The sequence below is a fragment of the Podarcis cretensis genome (assembly GCF_951804945.1).
Source record: "Podarcis cretensis genome assembly, chromosome: 11".
In the NCBI taxonomy this organism is placed as follows: Eukaryota; Metazoa; Chordata; class Lepidosauria; order Squamata; family Lacertidae; genus Podarcis; species Podarcis cretensis.
The window spans coordinates 32,447,606-32,475,373 of record NC_137180.1 but is presented as its reverse complement, the minus strand read 5'-3'; the positions used below and the strand labels follow the sequence as shown (position 1 = coordinate 32,475,373).

General features: G+C 42.5%; 1 protein-coding gene and 1 long non-coding RNA gene across 2 annotated transcripts in view; one reads left to right on the top strand and one right to left on the bottom strand.

Moving 5' to 3' along the window:
• Positions 1–21,322: 21,322 nt before the first annotated feature.
• Positions 21,323–22,425, bottom strand: LOC307226871. The gene is made up of 2 exons (XR_013843628.1): positions 22,300–22,425; positions 21,323–21,590 (listed from the first exon to the last, which is right to left on the bottom strand). It is a non-coding gene; the product is annotated as an uncharacterized lncRNA (long non-coding RNA).
• A 116-nt stretch (positions 22,426–22,541) lies between these two features.
• The window catches only part of RASA1 (RAS p21 protein activator 1), a 47,822-nt gene continuing 42,595 nt past the window's right edge, over positions 22,542–27,768 (top strand). Inside the window, exon 1 of the mRNA XM_079995389.1 lies at positions 22,542–22,987. Within this exon, the coding sequence (XP_079851515.1) occupies positions 22,548–22,987 (440 nt within the window). The 5' untranslated portion in view covers positions 22,542–22,547. The remainder of the gene's footprint in view (positions 22,988–27,768) is intronic.

Below are 27,768 nucleotides of genomic sequence, written 5' to 3'. Positions count from 1 at the left end.
ATGAGATCAGTGGATATAACCCACATCCCATTGCAGTCAGCAGCAAAATGACCGTTGATTGTAATAGATTTGGATTGCACACAGCTCCCTCCTACTGTTCTACCTGTAGAGAATAATCGAAAACTGCAAATAGAAATAAATTGCATGGAATCCAGTGTGGTTTCTAGGTACTCTCACAATAACTATAAAGGCAGCACCTGCCACATTCATTCAAAACTGACTTACAGCTAGCAGGATGTGGGATTTGCTTAAAATTATATCTAAGTAATATTCTATTGAATGTGTCAGTTGTTGGCCTCCATTTCCATCTTTCAGACCACTTTATGGAATATATTGCTTTTTACCTAAGAACACAGGAGTTTTGTTCCTTTAAAAAGAAAGCCTTGATGCTTATAAATTCCTGCATGTGTATACTGTGTGTGTGTTCAATATATTTATGGAAGCATTTATTTAATTAGATTTGCAGCCTTCCTTCAAATTAGAAGAACAAAATGAAGGCTTACGTACGTACAGCAGCATAAAACAAAAAGGCATGCTAAACCTAAAAGGCTTTTTGCAAGATGCACCATGGGAGAAGGAATGATCTATGGACTGAACAGAAGGATAAAAGGTGACAGCAGCAAAAACATGTTCAAGAAATAAGATTGTTATAATCCTTAACCTTTGTATTGCACTTCCAAGTGTTCAAAATGTGTCATCTTCATTATCTATTATCTGTGGTATAGTGGTTACAGTGCCAGACTGACGGGGGAGAACAGGGTTCAAATCCCTATTTGACTAGGAAGCTCACTTGGTGACCTTGGACCAGTCACTTCCTCTCAGCCTAACCTTCCTCACAGCGACAAATACATCATAAAATGGACATGGCTTTAAAACCAACAAAACCCCCTCAATATATCTTCGCTTTGAAAAGATGCCATGAAAATTTTTTTAACCTTTTTTTTATGTTCTTCCTCTTCTAATTTTCTCTAAGTGCAAGCCTCCAAGGATGGAATGATATCATTTCTTGTATCTCCTTCCAAGACTTGGCAACCAGACTGCTTTATTATTATTACTATAAGGGCACAGAAGGAAACTGTGAAGTGTGAGGCTTATTTTTTAGCCTAATACAATGAAAATCCAAAACAGGAAAAAGGAAGAGTATGAATTTATTGGCAGGAAAGTTACAAAGTACGCTCCAATGAAAGGCAAGGGAGGGTACCATGTGCTAACCTATATCTCCTGCCTGTGATTGATGCAGGAATTAGAGGAAACGCACTAGATGTTCCATCATGCAAAAATAGCCAGTATTTTCTGAAGAAACAATTGTCTCTTAAGTGCTGATTCTACACATATTTGGGCATATGCTTATCAAAACCCCAAGAAAGCAAAGGAAGAGGTAGAGCCTCCAAATATAAGGAATCAATCTTTATCAATATAGAATTTTTAAATGCCCCAAAGTGCAGTGTGCTTTGGTTGAAAACAACCTTCCTAAGATGCACTGGAAAAAATACACATAAAAATAAATAAATGAGCCATAATACAGATAATTATAAACATAGAAGTGCATTTGGGGGTGGGAAAATAGGTCAATTTCAGCCACAACAGGCACTGTGATTCTCCAATGGTTTGATTTCATCCTCAGAAGCACACTTCATCCTCTCTCAAGACAGACAGGTGCCAACAACTTTCAAATAATTTTGTACCCTTAGTGGTATTATCCTCTTGGAATTAAGGTTTGGACTGTTTTTTCTGTCATCATACCCTCTAGACAAGAATAAGATAATTATACTTCTTTTTGCCTTATGTTTAGTAACTTATTTGGAGAGAGAAACATTCCCAAATTTCTTCCAACTGAGAAAACAGCAATCAGGGCCTTGAAGCACTTTTGAAGTGGTGACTTTTGGCTTGACATGTGGCTACCTCCTTCAGCAACTAATGCCATTGGCAGTATGAATGTTTGTCAATTCCTCATGGGGAATGTTTTTTGCAGTTATCATCTGAGGCAGGTCTTAAAAAATGGACCATATCCTGGAAGGCTGTCATTCCCAATTGCTTAGAGCATTCTTCAATACAATGATTATTTTTGTGTATGGTTCTTTATAAGCCACGATAAAATGTATGCTCTGAAACCACAGTGGTGGTTTTTTCTACTTTATTGCAAACATCTTATTAGCGATGCATTGCTGTTACAGTTGTTTGCCTTCCAACACTTTTTGTAGTTGTTAAATAGAACTGTGCCTTTGTATGTGATTTAGGATTGCTCCCGTAGGCATGTCCATTAATTTCTGTGGATATACTCTGAGTAGGCGTAACATTGGATACAATCCATAGGCATTAAACACAGTGGAGAAAACCTAATACCCCAAAAAGTACTTAGTATTTTCCTTTACGCAATAACAGCAGCCAGAATAATTTATGCCCAAAGGTAGAAAGACAAAAATAGTCCCGCAAGAGTAGACTAGCAGAAGAAGCTAATAGAATACGTGGAGCTAACAATATTGACTGCAAAGATAAGAAATCAGGATGAGTAGGATATAAAAGAAGACTGGGAATACTTTGGCGAATATTTAAAGAAATATAACAATCAGATACAACTTTCAAGTGGGATTAGATATATGAGCAGCATCAACACGGATAGTTGAGCAGACACAGCACCTCAGCTCTTCTCCCTTTATACTTTGCATACTGACAGCAGAATGACCCTCACCTGTTCCAAGCCTACCTCAGCTGAGGGATCACACCCCTCCTCCCAGAGTTAGTGAGTCCCACTTGGCCAACTAGGGAGCTGGGTTGTGAGCCCTTGCCTGCCTCAGCCTCCTGGAGCGTCCCACCCACTGTTCCCTATGCCTCAGAGCCTGCCCGCTGTTTTCATGGAGACCGGGGCTCCTCTGATTCTAGTGGTGGGTCCTGCTCCTCTGGTTCCTGTGCACCGACCCCAATCCCCCATCATCATCCTCAATCACCTTGTGAGTACTTCCTAGACCAACCTTTCTTTCCCCATCCCTAGCTTGCCCCGGAGTGTCCCAGTCCTGACTACACCCCTCGCCAGGATCCCCTTCCTCCTACCCATTGTACTGCCAGTTCATGGTACAAATGCTGGAGACACATGTCACATCCACACCACATATTCAAAGCACAGTGCTTCCTCCAAAAGAATCATGGGAACTGTTGTTTACCCTCACACAGAGCTACACTCCCATTAACAAACTACAGTTTCCAATAATCTTAGGAGGGAGCTATGTGTATGGTGCAGATATGACCACAGTCAATCAGTTGGAGACTGGATCAGTAGCTTTGCTACATCAGGGATATCTATCCTGTAAAGGGACCCCTGACCATTAGGTCCAGTCATGGCTGACTCTGGGGTTGTGGCGCTCATCTTGCTTTATTGGCTGAGGGAGCCGGTGTTTGTCCACAGACAGCTTCCGGGTCATGTGGCCAGCATGACTAAGCCGCTTCTGGCGAACCAGAGCAGCGCACGGAAACACCGTTTACCTTCCCGCAGGAGCAGTACCTATTTATCTACTTGCGCTGGTGTGCATTTGAACTGCTAGGTTGGCAGGAGCAGGGACTGAGCAATGGGAGCTCACCCCGTCACGGGGATTCAAACCACCGACCTTCTGATCAGCAAGTCCTAGGCTCTATGGTTTAACCCACAGCGCCACCCGCTGGTCTTCAACTCCCATGGGAGTTATAGCCTCACAACTTCTAGGAGGCCACAGGTTAGTTATGTGCCTTAAAAAAAAAAAAAAGATAATGATTTCTCTCCCTGTTCCATGACAAAGAACACTAACACCACCATTTTATTGTATTTTAAACTGCAGAATCAGGTGCTTTATTTTTATTTAAACACCCAGCTCAGTACAAGCAAGTTTAATTTGGTTCTAAAATAAACTTCTACTTTCCCTTCTTCTACCCTTGTTCAGGCAATAATTTCTGGACTTTTAGTGGTGTGCTGTGAGTAATTAGAACTGACATGCAATTTCTTTCACTTCTGCAGTCCTTCTGTATCAATCTGCTCTGAAGAGAAAGAAGAGGAGCTGCTCAAAGCGAGGCTGCGAATGTCAGCTTGCAGAAGGCTCCCCCAAATGCATTTTCTCTCATCTTGGTCTCTGCCTTGACCTGTGCCGTCCAAATCATGGCTGCTGCTTTCTTTGTCACTGTGAAGCAGACTCGCCATAAAATTAGAAGTGTCATTTTATTTCAGTATTCTGTTCCTAAGATGGTTTCTCAGGGCCAGTCTTCAGTCTTAATTCACATTCATATCTATGACAGATTGGTGAGAGGTATGACCTCACTAGATTCTTGAAGTCATTTGCAAAATATCACCAGCAGTTCTTTGGTGTTTTCTGTGGGACATACTCTAAAATCAAAAGGGGATGAGCTACCCAAAAGCTGCTTTATGAGATTTTGTTAAATTGATGTGCCTCTCTGGTTCCCCCCAAATTTACAGTACAATCCTATGCATGTCTGTTCAGATGCAAGCCCCACTGAGCTCATTAAGTAAAGGGGTATAAGACTGCAGCTGAGAAGTATATCTAATATTATTACATTTATATCCCCCCTTCTAAGGAGCACAGGGTGGTGTGTGTGGCTCTCTTCCTTCCCATTTTATTCATGCAACAACCTTGCGAGGTGGGTTAGGCTGAAAGACAAGGCCACCCAGTCAGCTTCATGGCTGAGTGGAGATTTGAACCCTGGTCTCCCAGGTCCCAATCTAATACTCTAACCACTACACCATCAGCATCCACTTTGCAGGACAGCATATGTCTTTATGGCCCAGTGCAAGCATAGTCAACATGATGTCCTGGGGATGTTGTGGACACAAACTCCCATTGCCCCTGACCATTGCTCATGCTGCCTGTGTTGCTAGGTGGGTGGGAGTCCACAATATCTGGAGGGCATGACATAGGCCACCCCTGGCCCACCGAAACATGGGATAGTTAGCACTAGTTTGGGTCCTCACCCTGCTGGGTATGTAGTGTGATGTACATTCAAAATGATTGGAACAGGTTAAAAACAAACAACCTGCCCAATAAACAGTATTAGATATACTTGTTCTGGTGCTTTTTGTTGTAATGCAACAAGTCTTGCAATAAGGTACCTGAATTGATGGGGTGTGAGTGTGTGATATACAGTATGGGAAAATCCTTGGTGTAATAAAAGCCTTCGCGCCCCTTAACAAAAATATAAGCAGTTGTTCCAAAAGAATGAATAAGACTGCAACTTTTCATACACTTGCCTGGGAGAAAGCCCAATTTAAATGAGTGGGGTTTTCTGTTGAATAGACATGTTTAATGTTGTGCTATAAGTCACACTATTTGTGCTTTTAAGTTTAGAGATTAAAGGGCTCAAATACCTTCCCACTTAGCTAGACAATGTTGTCCGCTTTTTCCTCAAATCATTCAAATGCAGTATTTGATTCCTGCCCCCTCTCCAAATCCTTGGAGATTTATTCATCAGGAAAGGTCATGAACAAGTACAATGCACACTTCCACAATTTTCTAAGGCAGAACCTTTCACCTAGAAACACACTTCAGCAGGAAGCATATGGATTTTCTCGGTCGATTTTCTACACACAATACCAAGTTGGTCAGATAACAGCAAAAATGGGTGGGGTGAGGAGCTTACGGAACACTTTGTTTCTGCCCATAACAAGATAAGTATATAATTTAAAACAAAATATCCTAGTTGGTGCCTATAAATGCTTATTTATCCGTCTGGTCGTATTTGTGAACAAAATTTCCTCTTGCAAGTTTGTGTGCACCCAGTGGAACTCCAATGGTAGGAGTCAATTGATTTGTTTGCATTTCTCTAACATAGAGTCTCACCAAGAGCTACTGCAGTAACCCAAAATGTTACTGAAAAACTGGGGGGGGAGCCAGTTCATATCTATTCAATAAATAAGTATACTGTAATTGAACTCAATGGGGCTTACTTCTAGGTAAGTGTGTATAGAATTATGGCCTAAGCATCCAAACTCAGAGCAGCTGTTGCTCAACATGAAAAGTAATATGTTAGCAAATGGTTCAGTACCTGGAAAATGACAACATTCACACTGAAAACGATGCACAAAGATTAGGCCTAGCTCTGATAGAAACCCACAGCAGCAGCTATACAGCAGTCTGTAAATATAATACGAAGTATTTTCAGACACGGTACACCACATCACTTTTTTTTCTCCTTTACAGGTCTATTTTTCTCAGAAGATAAGAAAACAAGTGCTTTGTACTTTGCCGCAGACCAAAGAACAGAAGCATTTCCTTGCTAGATCAAATGATTGTTGTGACTCATTCAGTCCTGCAGGCAGGCTGGGATCCTGCACACGTTCACCTGGGACTTGCTACTGAACCTAGTGAGGGGTAGGGATCCAGAAGGTTGAGATGGAAGGAGTGAAGATCATGAGGAGGCTGGGGGTGGGTGATGTCACAGTACTTTCTTCTTTTAACTTAGAGCAAAAGGTGCTTTGGATAATGAGAGGAAGGAAAGCAACATGCAGCTGGAAGCAGGTTTCCCTCACATTTTAAAAGAGTGTGTTTAGATTTTTTTGGCAACCGATGAAATACATGAATTGAAAAACTCATGTCATGTGGTGTGGCTCAGTTTCTAAATAAGTGATATGGAGTCTGAAAATCATATTTGGGTCCTCTTAAAGGGAAGCTCATTCCCTGTCCGTAGATGTGCAGAGAATAATTGATTTTTATTTTTTTTTAGAGAAGACAATGGCACTCTGCAGATGTGTAATGGCACGCTTTCCTAAATAAGTGATGTACAAGTCCTACTGTGATGAAAACAGCAAGGTTAAAAATAGCAATCCTACCAAGTCAAAATGTTACCGGCCATCATCGCACATATGTATATTATGAGATGTGCCCATCTTGGGCAAACATCTTTAAAACGGTTAAGAGTTACCCTTTCAGCATATCCTTAGATTGATGTCAAAGTCTGGTGCCTGCACTTCTTAGAAAATTCAAAATATTCTCACCTTCAAGCTGAATGTTATCACTCAATCTAGCAGCAGCAGTGATCACATTATTTCTGCTTCTTTAAGTACAGGCATGAACCGAATAAAAAACTATTTTTCTCCCTCCTGCTGTGAAGGCTGAAGCTGCTAAAAGTTTCTGAACAGCCTCAGAGTTATCTAGCTCTGAAGTGCTCATCCGTCCTAAAGACAGTATTTTAACATGGTGATAGGATGAGCTCTTTCCGTGCAAAAATCCTTTAGAAACACATCTTTTGTATGATTGCCATTTGTTGCAAGTGGCAGAAGTGAGGCAATGAATATTTAAATTTGTGGGGAAATCTTCTGAAACTTGAAAATTGAATGTTTCTGCATCAATTTGATGGCTCACTTTGCTGCTTTAAAGCAAATAATTTGGAGATGCTGATTTTCCTGGCTACTGTCCTGTCTTGCAAACTTTCATCGGATCTAAGCATCCTAACTACCAGTCATGCAATCAAGTCCCTTTTTTCCTCTCAGGGGGGTGGAACTTCACTTTTTCTGACTGTTTTCATCAGCATCTTAAGAGTTCAATTCATTTACAGTAGTACCTTGGGTTACAGTCACTTCAGGTTACAGACTCCGCTAACCCAGAAATAGTACCTTGGATTAAGAACTTTGCTTCAGGATAAGAACAGAAATCATGCTCCAGCAGTGCAGCAGCAGTGGGAGGCTCCCATTAGCTAAAGTGGTACCTCAGGTTAAGAACAGTTTCAGGTTAACAACAGACTTAAGTTCTTAACCTGAGGTACCACTGTATTATTGCAGAAGCCATGACCAAAATACATTAAAATAATATATATATTTAAAATCCACCCTCTCAAAGAGGCCACAGATGGTTAGGAAGAGGTCAAAGAGGTTAAAGAGGAAAGTTTTTGCCTAGTGCCTAAATATACATGATATATAATGACTCGTGGGTGGGGTGTAAAACCCAAGTCACTGTCACCAAACCCTATGTTCCCATGATATTTATTTTACTTCTTAACAAGAATTAATTCTACACGCCCATTTAATATTTTCAATCTTTTACCTAGGTTGCAAGCTTCTTGGGACAGAGACATGCCCCCTTTTGTTGTTACACTAGAAAGCTTGAGGCACATCGAGGGTGCTATGCAAATAACAATAATAACTTGGATTAGACTGCCTAAACGTTGCAGCATCGCTACATGTATGGAAACAAAGTTCTACCTGCAATAAATATAATATGTAAAAGGTGAAGAAGGAGAATCAAACAACAAGCCCACACTGGAAATGTCACCACAGATGAGGGATGAAGACCAGCAGAACAATTGAAAAGACAAAACAGCAACATATCATTCATATGACAAATATAATGACAATCATTTTTTATCTTTCAGCTGGAAAGGATAGTAACCTGGAGGAAATGAATGGGAGGCTGGCACAGACAGTGACCTAGAATTCATCTTTCTTTTTTAGCCTACAGATGTTTCTAGGCTACCTGGAAAAAAAACTACTTTGCTTTACTTTTAAAGTTGATTTTTATGTCATTGTTCATGCCTTAACCATTGTCATTCAACTTGTTGGAAAAGTCCAGGAACTACAGTTCAGACATCTTATGAAAATAACTATTTCCTTTAGAAAAGAATGGCATGCAGCCATGTAGGATAAGGCTATCAGCGGCTGCTAGTCACAATGGCTGTGTTCTACCTCCACTGCCAGAGGCAGGGAGCCTCTGAATACCAGTTGCTGGTACGGTGATACCTTGGATGTTGAACGCAATCCATTCCGGAAGACTGCTTGACTTCCGAAACATTCGACAACGAGGAGCAATGGGTGGTTGGCAAATTCTATTGAGAAAATGGAGAAACGCGCCTTGGAAGCTGTTCGACAATGGAAGCATTCACTTCCAGGTTTTGGCATTCGGCTTCCAAATCATTCGGCTTCTGAGATGCTCAAAAACCAAGGTTCCGCTGTAATCACAAGTTGGGATAGGGCCCTTGCACTCAGGTCATGCTTCCTGGCTTCCCAAAGGCATCTGGTTGGCCACTTCAAGATCAGCATGCTGGACCATGTGGGCCATGGACTAATCTAGCAGGAGCTTTCTATTTGTAAACAGCACCAAAAGGTAGAGATTAGAGAAGTCCATTTTGCAGATGACACATTTCCTACACAGAAAAAAAGGAATGTGGTATCCAAGCAGCATGTTCTCCCTCTTTCTGTCATAAACTCTGGGCAATGCCATACCCTCCAACATTTCTCTGATACAAATAGGGACGTCCCATTCCATAATGATAAGTTTACTATTTACAGTATATCCCACACATCTTATTGGGTTGCCCCAGCCCTCTGGACAGCTTCCAACACATACGAAAACATAATAAAACATTAAACATTAAAAAGAATACCTTCCCTATACAGGACTGCCTTCAGACAGCTCAGGGGTTGGATAAATCCATACCCTCCAACATTTCTCCAATGAAAATAGGGACATCCTAAGGAAAAGCGGGACATTCTGGGACCAAATAAGAAACAGGGACGGCTTCTCTAAAACAAGGACGTCCCTGGAAAATAGGGACACTTGGAGAGACTGCAGTGTTCAAAGTGGGGCGGGGTGAGATGCCATCCTGGCTTCTTTTCAGGCAGCCCTAAAACAATCCATCGTCTTTTCAGCAGTCACAGTCTAATTTGGCTTGATTTGAAGCATAACCAACCTATTTCCTTCCCCACAACTCCCATCTCAAATGCTGTGCCCAGGAGTGTTCACCAGGCAACACAGCGTCATTGTGTTCTGAATCTTCCCGTTAACCATTGGCTAATTCTACTGGAAATAAAACAATGTGACCAGGCTGTGTCACATGCTGAATATTCCTAGCTTTTACAGCAAGGAGGGGGAGAACTCGCCATAGGGATATCATTTTCAGAGGCATCTCCATGGTTAATTTTAAATATGACGTGCCTCAAATCTCCATACGGAGAGGAAAAGGGAATCTATGAGCATATATGAGAGTTTTACCTTTGAACATGTGATCAATGGGGTTTTTGTTTGTTTTGTCTTGTCAGCATTGGGGATCTAGAGAGAAGATGCCTGAAGTCAGATAACCTCTGCTCCAAATAATATTTTGACTATTTGATTAGCAAGGGTGCATAAGATTCCCTGCACCTGAACATCTTGGGAGGTTCAGGGCCTCATCTGGAAGAGGTTCTGCATGCAGGGCCTGCTGTGGTGAATGGATCAGAGCTAATCTCCTGAAAATCTTGTATTTCCAAATATACACAAAAGCAAGCACATGATTGAACTTTGATGCACAAAATAGACTTCTGTGGCAAGTAGATGCATGTAACAGAATACAGCTTTGTCTAGTGACAGACTTAAATTTACTGTCATGTTATTTGCTTGTACACATATTATTAAATAAGAATGTTTTGAACGAATATTAGTGTGGAACACTGACTAGCATATAGTAGATGTCATCTACCTGAAATGAAGAGAACAGTCTTTACGAATTAAAACTAATAGTCATTTAAGTGTATCATCAGGTCAAGAAAAGACTAGGATTTCTCTAGCTAATGCTGTTTTCTGGATGTCACTTCTCATAAGGCTTACTGAGAATGAGGTAATTTCCCCCTGATTTCATCCTCTTTTAAAGCAGCGATCGTTGTCTTAGAACTCCCAGGTGAATAAACTTTAGTAGCAAGGTATCGTGCATCATGACTCCTGCTTTTAAGCCGCTGTTTAATTCATGACTTTGCTATTGCTCTTTTAAATATACATTTCCTCAAAGCAACCTCTTTCATTAATAATAGAAAAATCCCTGCCCGTAATATACTTCATTTTTATGCAGCAAAGTTATCATGGTTGACATTCTCTGATGTCCTTCACCCAGATGTTTCTATTTACATATTCTGAGGTAGTGAAGCCTAACAGGCAAGATTTGCTGGACATTTTAAAAGGATACCATGAATTTAGAATGTGATCTTGTTATGTACTGAGTTGAATAGGATCCAAACTGCAGCAGTCTGATTGGTCCTAGAACAATAGGATCCAAATTGCAGCAGTCTGATTGGTCCTAGAACAATGCAGCAGTATGATTGGTTGGCAGGAACCACCCAATCATGCTCTAGATATAAGTGAATCCACAACCTGATTGGCTTACAGTAGAATTCCAGAATTAGCCAATCATGTGCAGCCCATTGTGTAAATAATGTATATAAAGCAGATACTTTGAGGGGACTTTCATTCATTCCTCCTCACCACTATGAGCTGAATGAAGAGCATGAAATCACTTTGCGACTCTGAGTATATTTCAGATCTCATAGAGGACATTTCGTCAAAAACAATCTTTGACCAATAGCGTGTCCTTTCCTGGTTGCCTTTTCATTTCCCCTATTTCTCATTCTTCCATCGAAGGCTGTGTATACACTCCTGTTTATTCTGCATCCAGTGCCCTCCCATTGCTGGTTTGAGAAGTGGAGTACACACAATATAGATACATCTAACTCCACTCTATAGCCACCTTGTAGAACCTTTTCTAAATCAAGCTCTTTTTCGAAAGGTCCTCAGATGGGGCTCTCCTAACATTATCATTATTATCATTAGCATCATGATCAATACCATCATTATCATCATCATTATTTGCAAATTTAACCAAGAAAGGGCAAGGATGCTTGATCCAAAATATAAATCTCAACATGTACAACAGTGGTAGGAAGCTGTAGGTCTCCACATGTTGTGGGACTCCAACTCCCATCAGTCAGGGATGATAAGAACTGTAGTCCTGCAACATCTCAAGGGTCACAGGTTCCTCACTCCTGCTGTTTTGCATCATAAAATCCATCATTTAAGACAATTTTCAAGCAGCGTAAGTTTTACTCTTCTTTCCACTTCCCAGAAGACACATGTTTGTACAAAATCTTATTGCGTCCCTCCGTAAGGATGCTCGAATCTGAAATGTCTCATTTCATTTCTTATGTATCATTCCCCCCCATCCAGTGAGTTACTGAGAATGAAATTTCAAACTGTGCAAGTGTCATGAGCGATAGACCCATGGCTCAAAGTACATCTATTATGATATTACCAATTGTCACCTCATTGTCTTGCAGGGAGAGTGAGAAATGCAGGATGTGAATTTAATGCCTAAGGCTCCTTTTCTTTTTCATTTCCGTGAACAGGGAATTTGTATGACTCTTACACCATCCTCATGATTACTGCTCTTGGACACAGGGAGGGAGAAAAGACTGGTGTTTTACAAGATGGGACATAACCTGTCAACTATAAAAAGCTACCATAAATATAAAGATATACCTAAAAATGTTTCAATAATTGATATCTAGCTTCTTGAATTTATTAAAATGTGAGCACTTTTTTTTTTGCCAGGGCCAGTGAATTGTTGCAGATCAGAAACTATCTCCTCTAAAACTGTCTAAATTTGCTACGTATTTCATTTATGTACTTGCCTTTGAAAGACCACGTCAGAGTAAAAGTTAGGAAGCAATCCTACAGAATACAATCAAATACAATTGGTATCGGTGGGATGTGGCCTGCACCCTGATGTCACAATCCAGAGATCACTTCAGCAAAGTTGCTACTTCAGCCCACAGTCCTGAGAATCACCATCACCACTTTGGGCTAACGTTCAAACAGTTTTCAGTTTGTGGGATACATGGCTGGAAAATGCTTATCCAGCTTTAAGGAGGGGGAACCAAAACCCGAAAGGCATCCGCCTGCAATTGGTTCCTTCAAAAATATCCCAATCTTTTTTTTGTATTTAGATGTATCATCTGCAATGTAAAATGTTCTTTTCAAAAGCTTGTTTAAGTAGTGTTAGCAATTGTTTCTTAAATGCATGCAAGTGCTTGTGGCTTGAGAAACCAGGAATCCACTTTTATGATGAAATGAAGGTCATGCCCGCAACTTGAGTCTCTTTAAGATACATGATTCAACATTTCATTGTCTTAATCTCGTCTGTTCTGCACATTCTACTGCCATTTCCTCATTTTTTATCCTGAATGAATGTGAGGTGTGTGTGTGTGTGTGGAAGAGAACATGTGCAAAAATCTGTTTAGTACAAAGGCCAGAAGTCTGTACAGTGGTACCTCGGGTTACATGCGCCTCACATTACATACGCTTCAGGTTACAGACTCTGCTAACCCAGAAATAGTGCTTCAGGTTAGGAACTTTGCTTCAGGATGAGAACAGAAATCGTGCTCCGGCGGCGCAGCAGCAGCAGGAGGCCCCATTAGCTAATGTGGTGCTTCAGGTTAAGAACAGTTTCAGGTTAAGAACAGACCTCTGGAATGAATTAAGTACTTATCCTGAGGTACCACTGTATTTTTAGGACCAGAAATAGCAGAATGGTCACATGTGTATAGTGTAGTGTGATTAAACCAGTAGTCAAGGAATTGTGCTTACACCTTAGAGACTTCAGTAAGAATATTTCTCCACTTGAGCATTGAGAACACCAGGGACACAGCATATAACCAGGCTCTGTTTTCTTGGGATGAAGGTCATAGGAGAACTATGGTGAGATAAGGTTTATTTACATATGTGAAGCATAGGATGGGGGTTCACAGTGCTAATTCCAACAGATATTGCTCCCTAGCAGACTTCTTGGGGACCCCACCCCACCAAAAAAAGGCCATAGCATTGGTATCTCAAAGAGAAGACATCAAGGCTCTGCCTCTGTCAAATTTCATTCTAGGACTGTCGGAATATTGTTCTCTTTAACACTGAGATACTTAAGTGATATCTCCCCCAGCTAGGGGAGGAGGGAATGAAGGAAAGCATGTCCTTTTCCAGAAGGATTTCCTATAGCTTCAATAGCAACAAATCACCTGCATACGTCCATCTAATTTGCAAAGCAGGGCTGTGGCAGTCTCTCTCTCTCTCTCTCTCTCTCTCTCTCTCTCTCTCAACAATCAGAGGCTGCAGGGTGGGGCAGGAAGCTGCTTGAGATATCTGTCAGGCCAATACCTCTAATATACAACAGTACCATTACTTTGAAGACAGGAGTGCCTGGCGTGCTCTGGTCCATGGAGTCACGAAGAGTCGGACACAACTAAACGACTAAACAACAACAACAACAACCATTACTTTGGCCTCAACTTTCCATCTGTAAAGTGGGAATAGGGATGAGCCATCTTACAGGAATCTATAAGGATTAATAAGATGTAGAATTTTGTTCTCCAATAAGGAATAAGAATTGGGGTAAAAGTATAAAAGTTTTACTACTATAATGAAGGGTGGGTGGAAGGAGCACTATAAAGGCTCTTTCCATCTCTTTGGTTTCCTTTCCACTTTTCACCATGCGTCTCCAGCAGTGGGGTTTTGTTTGCTTGCTTCTTGTTTTTTGATAACTACCCCACCACCCCTCCAAAGCAAAAGAAGACGAATAGAGCTCAGCACCAGCTGCACTTGCCCCATGTAACAGTAACTGGAGACTCCAAATCTCTTCCAGGAAGTGGTCTGAAGTTCTCTACCTGGTCCAGTTTTGGACCGTGCTTAGCTTGCTCTTGCTGGCATTCCTTTCACAGCCATAAATGAAGAGTGAAGTGTTTTCGGAGTATCCCAATGCCACTTTTGTCATTTATACATAATGAACAGCAATACATAATGTGGTAATGTTTATATTTTCAAGGGATTTTATAAGTTGCGTAAGTATTTTGATAAAACACTGAATTCTGAATACGAATGGAAGGATGCAATAGGCCCAAGCTGGCAAAGCCAGAAATCCAAGATGAAACACGAAGTATGTTTTTGGAATTGCAATTTAAATGTCAAGCGTAATTAATGTTATTTTTAAATGGTGAGACAGTTGCCAGCTATTAAAAGAATGTGCTGCCTCTGTGAGGTGCCAGTGAATTAGACACCATTTGAATCTCTCCTGTCTTTAATCAGTACAAAGGAATGTTGGGTCACAACACTTCGAAACAAAACACATTTGGCATCAGCTTTGTATCACAGCTCCCCATTTTGAGAAGACCTTCAGAAAGGGAGGAGGCGAGGGAGGGGAAAGCAAAAGGTTTGGAGCTTTTCAGCTGAGAGAAAAATTGAGCAAAAGGAAACATCACAGAGTTGTATAAAACTAGGCATGGCATGGAGAAAGTGGATAGAGAAACAAACTTCTCCCACTAACATAACATTAGAACTTGCGGACATTTATGAATCTGGGTGTTGAAAGATTCAGGACAAACAAATTAAAGGACTTCTTCACACAGCGCACAGACTATGGAATTCCCTCCTCAAAGAAATGATGGCCATCAATGAATGGCTTTAAAAAGGATTAGACAAATTCATGGAGGTTAAGGCTACCAATGGCTGCTAAGGACAAGCTGAACCATTGGCTGGATCCAGCAGGTTGTTCTTGCTTTTAAAGTTGAGAGAAGTGGTAGTTGCTGGAATTATCTGTGCAGAACTTCTCCGGGAGCAAAACATATCAAGCTGATACAAGTCCAAGATTGTTTAAGAAGCCGCATGTTTTGTTGTTCCCTCTCTAGAGAGCTCAGCCGCACTTCAGTAGAACAGAAAACAGTGATGAGTGAGACAAATACAGGGTGGCATGGGTAATGATGCCTTCTTACAGCCAAACTCTGGTCAATATGCCTCGTCTGGCTGCTTGCTCCTCTTTGGGGAACTTGTGTGTTCCTGGAAACGGGAACACTCTTAACACAAATGGCTGTAGCCAGTCTGGCCTGCGAAAACACAACTTCATGTGGGAGATAGGAAGTGAGAGAGGTAGGATACAGAAAAACATGAAAGAATCTAAATGGAGGACCAAGTATTGTGTTGAACGAAAAAGCGGAACTGGGGAGTCGAGCTAGAGCTATGTTTCGATATTATGGAGAAAGAGGTCAAATGTTGCTGTTATTTGATGGATTTTTAAAGATGTGTACAATTTCAAAATTCATTCTTCATTCACACTGCACTTTAGGAATTATTTTATGCTGAAAAACACAGAATTGGGCATCAAATTAAAGAGAAAAATTGATGATGAATAATGGCAAACGTAGCTGTTACATACCAAAAACCCCTCAACCAGTCTATCAGATACCATTATATATGCATGCATAGAAGTGTGTAGGGTGGAAAGAGCTTTTTGCAAAAGTATAATAAATGTTTCCACATGTCTCTTTATTTTCTGTTAATTGCTGTAATTTGACTCGTTCACAGATTTTCCTCCCCCTCTAGGAAACATGCACCATCTGCCCCATTAGTCTGTTTTCTTGATATCATGCCCATTTAAGCCTTCCCAGTTTCTGTCTATTTTAAGTAAAACACTCATTAAGGACAGTCACAGCTGCAACAGAGTGGCATTTGAAAGGAAGTATTCTCCTTTAACTTGTATGCCAAGAAAATAAGAATATCACCTTTGTCTGATAATTAAACTTCTCTTCTCTCCAGAATCTTATCTACCTTTATTTGTATTGTCCTGCATCCTACATAAGGTAAGCAACCACAAGTCCTTTAAAGCTTTTTTTTTTAATGGCAATAACAGGAAGCACATAAAGTATAGTGTAGTATTTAAATATTGTATATTATCTTTAGAAGGCTGCAGATTTAAAAGCCCCCTTTTATTTCCAGAATCCTGATATGGGAATACACATAGGTATTTCTGATTTATTTTTCCTTGCAGTGCAAGCAAAGCTGTATACAGTGGTACCTCGTGTTACATACGCTTCAGGTTACATACACTTCAGGTTACAGACTCTGCTAACCCAGAAATAGTGCTTCAGGTTAAGAACTTTGCTTCAGGATGAGAACAGAAATCGTGCTCCGGCGGCACAGCAGCAGCAGGAGGCCCCATTAGCTAAAGTGGTGCTTCAGGTTAAGAACAGTTTCAGGTTAAGAACAGACCTCTAGAATGAATTAAGTACTTAACCTGAGGTACCACTGTACAGTACTATATCCCAAACTGCTTTTGACTCCCCCCCCCCCCACTTTCAAAAGCACTGTGTTATTTGACATGGGGGAAGACTTTTAAGAGAACTCTAAGGCAGATGGACCAAGCAACAGTTATTTGGATCCTAGCCAATGGACTTGTGCATACTTGTTGAAGTTAATGCATGTATTTGTCATAATGCTAAGGAAATCATTTTATATTGTTTCAGTTTTCAAACAGCCGTATTCCAGCATAACCTACTTACCTGCATTTATTTTGCAAATTGCTGTGTTCATTGTATTTTTAGTGGTACATTCTCTTACTTTTCCAAAGTTCTCCCTGTAAAGTTTGTATTTAAAAGCTCATGGTATATTGTACCTTAAAATAGCATCTCATGAAGAATTCATTTCTTGCTATACAGTATTTTTACACTACCTGAATTGAATCAAGCACTCTACATTATATATTGGAAGTCATGTGACAACAGCCATTTTGGATCTCTAGAGAACAGTAAATGGACCACAACTTAACTGTAACATAATTAATAACATCTCACAAGTGTTTAGTGCTTTGAAAGTTTAATGGCACCGTAGGGGTATGATTAAATATAATGGTATGTGCATTAATATTTTACACGCAACCAAAGGAAGAATCAAGAAAAACAAGCCTACAAGCAAATAATGCATCTTTGTAAATCAGAGTGGTTATATTGCTAACAATCAATGTATGGCTTAATAGGCAATATATTTTACTCATTCTAACGGCAGTTCTCAGAGCAGAATGGGCAAACAAGCTTAGTGTTAGTGACCACTGCCCACCAACAAAAAAACCCAAAAAAATGAAAAATGAAAAGGAGGGGAAAAGAATATTTTATAGGAAACGTTAAAGCTTAACAAGAATAACAAAACCTGCATTATACTCAGGATTAAATTATGACTTCATATAACAATTAAAAAGTTAATTGGGCATGAACAAAGAAAATTGAGAAATAGTGGAGGGAGACACAAATCTGAAGCACTGTTAGAACTTGTTCTTGTACCTAGAAGATGAATTATTTTCTCCAGTTGGGTTAATTTGATGCTTATTTGTAAATTTACATGAACGGAGGAAAAGTACTGAGTTGAAAACGCCTGGCATATTACTGTTTTGGTACAAGCATGGGGATGAAATTTGTACTCTGAAAATTCTATCTGTGTGTGTTTGCAGATGGATAAATATGCAGTTTATTCTGCACCAGTAGCGCAGTAGACTCATAATCTCAGTACTTTTAGCTTTGTTGATATACAGCACCTTGAAACATTACATGTAATATTCAATATTGCAGGGGAAATATTGTGACTTCAAACACATTTATTTTTTTCTACTCCGCCTCCTAAGTACATAACTAGTACAGTTGTATAAAGAAAAGCATGGGCCAGTGTTCACACATGCAAACTGTAGTGCTAAAAGAAAGGGCAACTGAAGAAGCTGGACAGTCACAATACAGCAACATGCTTCTTTCTTTCCTGTCTCCTTTTGATGTGTTAGATGCTGTCTGACCTAGATAGTGTTAGATTTTATGACAGATGTCGCAGTAGATTAACTGTTGCCCTGCTTAGTAAACAAAATAACTGTCAATTTATAAGAGCAGTAGCAGATTTTGCAGGAAGGAGGATCAGGCAAATAAAATTTGTAGGTTGGCAAATTTCAAATTCATCTAGTATTCTGGTTACACTGCAAAAATTATGCAACACAAGTTGGCATTTACTATGTTTCTTCAGTGTCAACAGAGTTCACACATTAAAAAGAAGAGGGTATCGTTACATATACAGCATTTGAATGAATACTGTGTTTTTTCTGAGTACAGTGATGATGGTATTGTGTCTGTCTTCATTTTCAGTTATTTCCCCTAAGGCAATTTAAAGGAATCAAAAAATAGGTATATTAGAAACACTATGTAAACTGCAAAGGTATGGTATCGGCAGGCAGGCAACAGTGTGGATACATTTATTTACTGATTCACCGGCCCCCTTGGTTCTGCCACAGTCTACTAAAGGGTACATCTTGTGGCACCAAGTAAGTCATTTTTTCCGCCCTTGCACCTCATTTATGGAATCATCTCCCAAATGACAAGATTGGTGCCACAGTGATGTCATTTCGGCACATGCCTAAAGTACACCATTTCCCCCAGGTCTTCCCTGGTCCTTAACATTTCACTGTTGTTAAAACTGTTTTGGTTATTATCTGCTTTGGCTTAATAGAGTGGTTCAGAAGTGGCTCACCCAGTGGGGTAGAGCTGCAACTTTCTGGCAGTCATGTTGCTGCCACTTACTGCAAAGGTAATGTGGAGGTCAGCATAGTGTAGGACCACCAATGTGTCCAAACTGCAAACTGCCAGTGCCACCTGCCCCTCTCCAATCAGCCAGTTTGCACCAACCCAACTCATTTCTCTCTTTCTTCCCAACTTTAGCCTGGTTGCAGAATATGATTTATTGATTCACACAGCAAAGCCTGTTATGATGAAAGACAGTTTAACAAATATTTCAGATAAGTAAAATATTAACTGACTAGCCGCACTTTTCTTCCCAACAAACCCAGCACCACCTAATTTAAAACAAAAATGTTCACTCTATAACATATATGGTAGCCCAATAATATACACAAAATAATGTAGTTCACAAAAATTAAAAAATACATAGCAACAGGGGTCTCCAAGCTTTTCTGGGCCCAGGGGCACATTTGGGAACCATTGTGGGTACCACAAAATGTGTGTTTTACAGAAGAAAACTGGTGATGCTCACTCCCCCCAAAAAACACAAAACACACACAGCCAAACAAAACACACATCCGTAACAGCCCCGAAACAAACGAAAGTAAACTACCCTCAACCCCAACAAACAAAGTCAAAAAAGCAGGTAATACACATCCTAAAAAGAAACATCCAGGAAAATAATTCCTTCTCCCAAGAGTCAAAGTACCCCCTCTTCCTCTCCTCCAAACTTGCCATTCAGCAACAGGAACCATTTTCCTTTGTGAAGGGTTTCAGGAGCGAACTGAATATCAAGGACCATGCACCAGTTTTTCTGCCTTCTTTGTTTCCAGTGAAGAATACTGAGCCGGGCGTTCTGGGAGAAGTGAGATGGGGTTGCTTGATGCCTTCACTCCACATTCCAATCAACCCAAAGCTATTCAAGGTTAAAACAAACGCTAAAGAGTATCTGAGGATACCATGGCACCCACAGGTGTCACATAGAGTACCCCAAAAGTACAAATTTAAAATGCAATACAAAACAAAGTGGCATAAACTTTGATGTTTACATAAGATTGAGAGGCCCAGATGAAAAGCAGAAGTTTAAAAGGCTTGGTCGTAGAAACATGTCTTCTTCACCTGGCACCAAAAAGACCATGAGCATGGCACCTGACATTGTCACCCATCAAGACATTTTCCTGTAGCAGCTCTTCTCCACTCCATTGAAATTCAGCAGAGTGTAAAAGATAACTTGGGGATACGGTAGATGGGTGTGTTGGGGGAAATACTGTTAAATGCTGATACAGGCTTGGTATGTGTCCATGCCCATATCTCTCTCTCATACACACACATCTATCGGTGACATAAGATCTCTTCTCAGAGCATGAATTAAAAAGTTTCAGACTTATGCTCCATGTGTAATGCTACATTGGCTTTCCACATGAGAATGTGTGTGTGTGTGTGTGTGTACACACATACACACACACACTCATATATAATATAAAAAAGTAAAATATGCACACTATACATACGATATATATGTAGATGTAGATGTATATATATGGGACGCAGGTGGCGCTGTGGGTTAAAGCCTCAGCGCCTAGGGCTTGCCGATCGAAAGGTCGGCGGTTCGAATCCCTGCGGCGGGGTGCGCTCCCGCTGCTCGGTCCCAGCGCCTGCCAACCTAGCAGTTCGAAAGCACCTTCGGGTGCAAGTAGATAAATAGGGACCGCTTACCAGCGGGAAGGTAAACGGCGTTTCCGTGTGCGGCTCTGGCTCGCCAGAGCAGCGATGTCACGCTGGCCACGTGACCCGGAAGTGTCTCCGGACAGCGCTGGCCCCCGGCCTCTTGAGTGAGATGGGCGCACAACCCCAGAGTCTGTCAAGACTGGCCCGTACGGGCAGGGGTACCTTTAACTTTTACCTTAGATGTATATATGCATGTGTGTATGTATATATATATATATATATATATATATATATGCGCGTGTTTCTTGTGCAATTATTCCAATAGACCAAAAATCTAATCTCCCAACCCTGCCCTATTTTGAAGAGTTGCATGTTTGGCAGTTCTGTTTGTGGTTTTGGAATCATATTCCTCTTTCTTTTTTTATCTGTACACAAAATATATTGAGGAAATGCCATTGCTTAGCAATGACAGGGTGCATCTGGAATGCAATACCACTTTCCACCCCAATTTGCTGATTATAAATATGCATCAAAAATACAAGGTGTGGCATTTGGAGTAGTTTCTGGGTCAGGCTATTCAGGCAAGAGTAGAGATAAAAGAAGGCCTTTAAATACTTTCAGTCTGAAGATACATGAATGAAATAAGCATCATAAAACAGCTCCCAGTGCAAATCAATCTCAACAATACTATTTGAGAGCACTAATTAAATCTAGTAAACAAAAATGCTAGATAATAGCACAATGGCCATCTAAACTCCAATAAAGTTATTTATTCATGGATGTTGATGTATAACGACAGACTCGGAGGTACTTCAGACGATATCGGTTCGAATACTTGGAGATGCTGTTGACTTTCCTAGCAGGAAAAAACAGAAAACAAAACACAGTAAAAAATAATCTTGTGATATCTTTTTTAAAAAAACAGTTTGAAAAACAACAACTGTGGGAGGCAGTTTTGCGTACTCTAGTCTGCTTCATGCATCCATGTGCTGGCGGACTCGACTCCGTGAAAGCTGATGCCTACAAAGTCTTTTTCAGGCTGCATCTACAACGGCCAGCAAGTTTAAATGGGAGCAAACCCCTCTGGGCGCAACAGGAGTGAACTTCGGAGTAGACGCGCGCCGAGGTTCGCGCAGCCGAGTCCCCCCGCCTCTTTCGCAAACATGTGATGAGTTGCGGGGCCGTCAAGGAGCCCTGGCAGCACTGCAATGTATGTGTGTGTGTCATAAGGACAGGCACCAGCCTCGCTCGACCTCCTGGCACACAAGGCAGAGCGCGATGGAAGGAGAGAGCGCTACCTTGCCGAGCCGCCTCCTTCCAAAGAACCTTCGCTTGCGGAAAGCGGCCAGCACCTTCACTGGAGGGACAGGCGCGCATGCGCTTTCCGAACAGGCGGCGGCGGCCGTGAGGAGGGGGGGTTAGCGGGTGGGGGGTAAAACGAGACGGCGGCGACAGTGGCAGCCGAGGAACAAGGGAGGAGCTGCCCCCCGCCCGTCCGTCCGTCCACCGGGCGAGCGCGTGCGAAGCCGTTGAGGAAGAGACGAAACGCCGCGCCGGGTGTTTACCTCAGCGCACTGAGCGGGCGGCGAGGTCTTTGGGCGGGCGCTCCCATTGTTCCCATTCAGCGCCTCAAGAGGCGGCGGCGGCGGCTTTTCCTGAAGCTCCTCCCCGCCGAGGTAGAAGGAGGCCGTTGGTCCGTCGTCCGCCCCCCCCCCCGCCGCCTCTCTCCCCCTCTGTCCCTTTGTCGCCTCCTCCCGGCCGCGCGCTGCCTCAGCAGCAGGGGCGGGGAAGGGGTGGGGCGAGCCGGAGCAGCATGATGGCGGCGGCCGAAGCGGGTGGCGAAGAGGGCGGCTCGGGAGCGGCCGGAGAGCCCAGCGGGCATTGCCCTCCCGCCGCCGCCGCCGCCGCCGCCTCACGGAGCAACAAGAGCGCCGCTGCCGCCGCTTTCCTGGGTAGCAGCTCGGGCCCAAGCGGCGCCTGCCCCGCGGCGTCGCTCCCCTCGGTGGGCTCCAGGCCTGCCCCTCCTGCGGAGATGTCCAAGGGTCTGTCTCCGCCAGCGGCGATCCCGCTCCTGGAGGGCGGCGGCGGCGGAGGGGGTACCGCTGCCGGCGGGTTCCCTCCGCTGCCGCCGCCCCCGCAGCCGCCGCTTCCGGCCGGAGGGCTGAGCACAGTGGACGAAGGCGACTCGCTGGACGGGCCCGAGTACGAGGAGGAGGAGGTGGCCATCCCGTTGAACGCGCCCCCCACGAACCAGTGAGTAGAGCCTTCTTCTCCTTCTCCGCCTCTCTCTCTTTTCCCCAACCCGATCCCCTCTCTCCTCACCTCCTCCCCCCCCCCCCCAAATCCCAGGAATGGGGATCCGGCTGATTCAGCCCCGGCACCGCACCCAGTTGTGAAGTCGGCGTTGGTGCGTGTGTGTCAAACTCCGGGCAACTCCTGAAAGTTTCCCTGTTGCGCCCGCCTCTTTTTCTCCTCCCGCATCCCCTTCGAAGCAGCCTCCTCGGTTGGCTTAGTCAGCTGCCTGCTTTCTGCTTGGAAAAACTGAGAACTTGGGACTAAAAAACCCCTTTCCCTTCTCCCGAAAATAAATACTAATAATCGACTCGCCACCAAATATGGAGGCTGTCCTTCAGAGCCCTCGAAAGCAGTGCTTTTCTTCTTGAAAAAAATGAAAAAGTGCCAGTTACTCCCCATGAAGTTGTTACAGTAAGTGCCAGGCTTCTAACCAGTGCTTTTTTTCTAGGAAAAAAGGCTACTGTATTGCATACCCTTGAGTACCCCTAGATAAAAGGCACTGCTCAAAAGTGCCTCTAAGTGCACATTTCCCAAAAGCGTGGCCATATTTTTCACAACCATTTTCTCTCGTTCGATTATCTTCATCCCCGCTCCCCATGCCGGACACATCTTTAATCTTGACCCCTTTCCGTTTCTTTTTACCTTGCCAGGTACTGTGGTACCTTGGTTCCGAAACAGCTTAGTTGTCGAACAAATCAGCTCCCGAACGCCGCAAACCCGGAAGTAAGTGTTCCGGTTTGTGAACGTTTTTCAGTAGCCAAACCTACAGCCAATCGGAAGCTGTGCCTTGGTTTTCGAACGGTTTCGGGAGTCGAACCAAGATACCACTGCACTCCTTTATTTACAGCTATAGAAAATATTCATACCCTGCTATCCTTTAGTATATAGGAAGGTGCTTCTGCTTAGGAGCAAGTTACCATGGCTTCCTGGCTTTCTAAGCCCTATCTGGAGATGCTAGCAATTGAATCCAGGACCTCCTGCACACAAAGCATTGTCATTGAGCTTCCTAGTTATGGCAGAGAGACTCTTTGCAGGTGCTTATATATGTTAGAAGAAGAAGTTGTAACTATCAAAATTCCTAATTTGACATAACTGTCAGAGGTAAAGGAATTCTGTCATATTTTGTATTTCTGTGGTCATCCTTTTTGCTTTCTCTGAATGTCGTCCTTTTAAAAGGCATTAAAAATAGTGCTGATGCCATTGGCACAGACTATCATGACACAGCCTGTCTTTTCAGACTCTTTTTACTCAGATAAAAGCTGAAGTCCACAATATATACAGGGGGGGGGCGTGTTTGAAAATAAATGAAAGGGAAACATCAACATACAGTGGTACCTCGGGTTACAGATGCTTCAGGTTACAGACGCTTCAGGTTACAGACTCTGCTAACCCAGAAATAGTACCTTGGGTTAAGAACTTTGCTTCAGGATGAGAACAGAAATCGTGCAGCTGCGGTGCAGCTGCAGCGGGAGGCCCCATTAGTTAAAGTGGTGCTTCAGGTTAAGAACAGACCTCCGGAATGAATTAAGTTCTTAACCCGAGGTACCACTGTACTTCAAGAAATTCTAAATATGCACACTCAAGATAAATTTTGTATGGGTTAGTTTTAACACCCTACAATAGGTCTTTAACCAGTGCTTCAGAATCCATAGGTGTGTTGCAGCAAAGCTATTACTGCCATTTAACCCTCAGCGAAGCCTTCTCACATTGGCCTGGTCTGGTCCAGCCTTGCTCTCACCTTCCCACTCCCTGGTGGGAACATGCTGTTTAGCTTGGAAGGGGGCTATTCATATTATTTCTGTAATTTCACTGAATCACAGAGATTTGTGAGAGCAGTGGCAGACTTTGAGCTTTAAAATTTCAGCAGTGCCCCATGTGATGTCAAAATTTGGCACCACAAACACACACTCCAACACACAAACACTCCAGTCTGGAAAGGAATTCCTGTTTCTACAGTTTTATTGCTGGATTTCTTGAGGAATTTACTCTAGTAGTAAGGCTTATTGGGTTCAGCCATGGCAGGGCTTTTCTTTTTACTCCCATGTTAAAGTGCATGACTAGGGATTGTACTGTTGCCACATGCAACCCAATTCTTCCTGTGCTCTTCTTTGGGAGTAACTTCCCCTGGGTTCAGCCATGGACAGAGCTTTACTCTCAAATAAGTGTGCACAAGACTGCAATTTAATATTCAGTGCTGATTTGGAATGCAATTTGGTTTTATTGAATTGCTTTTTTAAAGGAATTGTAAAATGCCAAGATTTTGCAAACTAAAAGGAATAAACTTTATTTTTTTGGAAGTACAACTATATGTTACTTTAGTGTGGGAGAATCTGAAGAGTAGTTTCTTCAAACATCATCATCCTACAAAGGGGCAACAGAAAACAGCTGCTGCCTCTATTGGGCTCTGGGGATGATGAATTTTCCCAAGAATTTTTGTTCATTTTTACTTCAGCAGGTTGCCATTAGAAGTGGGTAAGAGCACAGAGGGGTGAATTAAAGTGTCGAGAAGGTGACACAAGCTGGAAGAAAGGGAGCAGAGTGAAAAGGAATGTGAGATAAAGACAGAAAGGTATTACTAGCAAGTTAAAGTAGAATAGGGTGAGAAAAAGAATGGGTAGAAATGCAAGAAGGAAGGGAGAGAAAAGGGCAGCAGCGAGTCACAGAAACGGAAAGGAGGTGGTGAAAGTTATAGGAAGTGATAGAAAGGCATAGATGGTATGATGACCTGCCCTCTTGCTCAGTTTCAACCACAAGCTTCACTGAAGAGAAAACCACCAGAAATCAAAGAGGATACAACTACTAAAAGAGTTCAAAAGTTTTACCAATAATACATGAAATAATGGTTCGCTTGTATTGAAAAAATAGCATTCCAATGCTGTTTTTTGTTGTATCTAATATATGGTGAGGCGTTAACACTTAAGTTTAAATCAACAGTGTGTCGCATGCTCCTGGTTGGGAATCGGATGTAAGTCTCAGGCCTGGACTGGTTGGAGACCACTGCCTTACATTACTCAGAAGGATGTTTAAAATATGTAACAGTCATAGTAATACAGACTTACAGTAGAATTGAGATTTCAGTATGTTTTAGGCTGCAATCCTACTTATGTGGAAGGACGTCTCATTAAATTTGTTGGGATATGTTTCTGAGAAAAGATGCATAAGATCAGTCTGTACATGAATTATTTTAATGCCATCAGACAAGCATTTGATTTTATGAGTCTTCTTGCTCTTTCCAAGATTCACAGGGTAAATTGATCTTCATATGTTTTTCTTCATAGAGTTGTAACTATAGAAAAGGTTAGTGCTGGTATGCAAAATCTGACTTTTTTTAAGGGGAAAAAATGGTTTGGAGCAAGTAGGAACCTTATCTACTCATGACCCTTGCCAAAAATTCTGGCTGCCAATTCATCCCTCTTTTCTTTCCCTTCTTGGAAGATGGAGATTGCTCAACTGCAACCGTGGAAGCTCTGCCTTGCTATTGTAGAGGGTGGGGAAGAGAAGCACTGAGCATTCTGGTTTCAGTAACTGCTTGCCGAAGTGCCTAAAGGCTTCACCATGGAGCAGTGACTGAAGATGCCCCACTACCTTTCTTTCAGCTGAAGAATGTATGCTTTAGCCCATGGGTAGGCAAACTAAGGCCCAGGGGCCAGATTCGGCCCAATCGCCTTCTAAATACGGCCCACGGACTGTCTGGGAATCCGCGTGTTTTTACATGAGTAGAATGTGTCCTTTTATTTAAAATGCATCTCTGGGTTATTTGTGGGGAATAGGAATTCGTTCATCCCCCCCCAAATAATAATAATAATAATAATAAAAATAATAGTCCAGCCTCCCACAAGGTCTGAGGGACAGTGGACCGGTCCCCTGCTGAAAAAGTTTGCTAACCCCTGCTTTAGGCAGTGGTATGCTGCTGCATTTAGAGTGCTGACAAGCAGTAACTGAAGAACCTTCTGTTTCACTTTCCATGTGTCTGATGTCAGCACGCCCTCCATGGCCCTGAATGCATTTTTGAGAGGGTGTGTGACCAGGCAGCCTCCCCACAGTCTACTTCATTGGAGTCTGGGTCGCGCCCAGCCACAGCTCTGCTCTCAGGCCAGTCTGACCCAGGGGCGGAGTGGAGGAGAGGCAGCATAAGCTGCGTTGCCTCTCTCCTGCACAGGGCTGTGTGTGTCCAGCCATAGCTCTGCTCCTGGGTCAGGTCTGACCTGAGAGGAGAGTCACGGCAGCATTGCAGCCCCTTTCCTCGGCTGGGCAGTGCCGCACGAGGATGCTGCCGTGGCGCAAAAAATTGTGGGTGCCTGGTCCCTTCATGGGGAATGTTGTGGGGGCTGGAGCACCCAGGGCCTGCCCACATCCAATGCCTATGGTGGTAGGTGATCCTGTGGCAATCAGGAGGGCAGTCTACCTAGAGTAGGCTCTGGTGACATTTTTGCCTGTCCTTTTTGCTCTGTTTTACCGGTATATCCCATGTGGTGCTTAGTGGTAGATTGCCCTTTGTGGTGTGGGGGAAAACAATCTGCATTTTTCCGCAAAGAGACAGGAGTGCAGTTCTATATACTGTACTGTCGTTTACTGCATAGAGGAAGTCTGCTAACTCCAATATTGTTCAGGTTTCTGTGTTCTTTTCCTGCTTTCACTTCTGGTAGCATTTTGCTACGATCTGTATATGTTATTTGCACCATGATGCATGCTAGATCAATGGATTGAAAGTGCTGGTATATAAATTTTATTTAATAAAT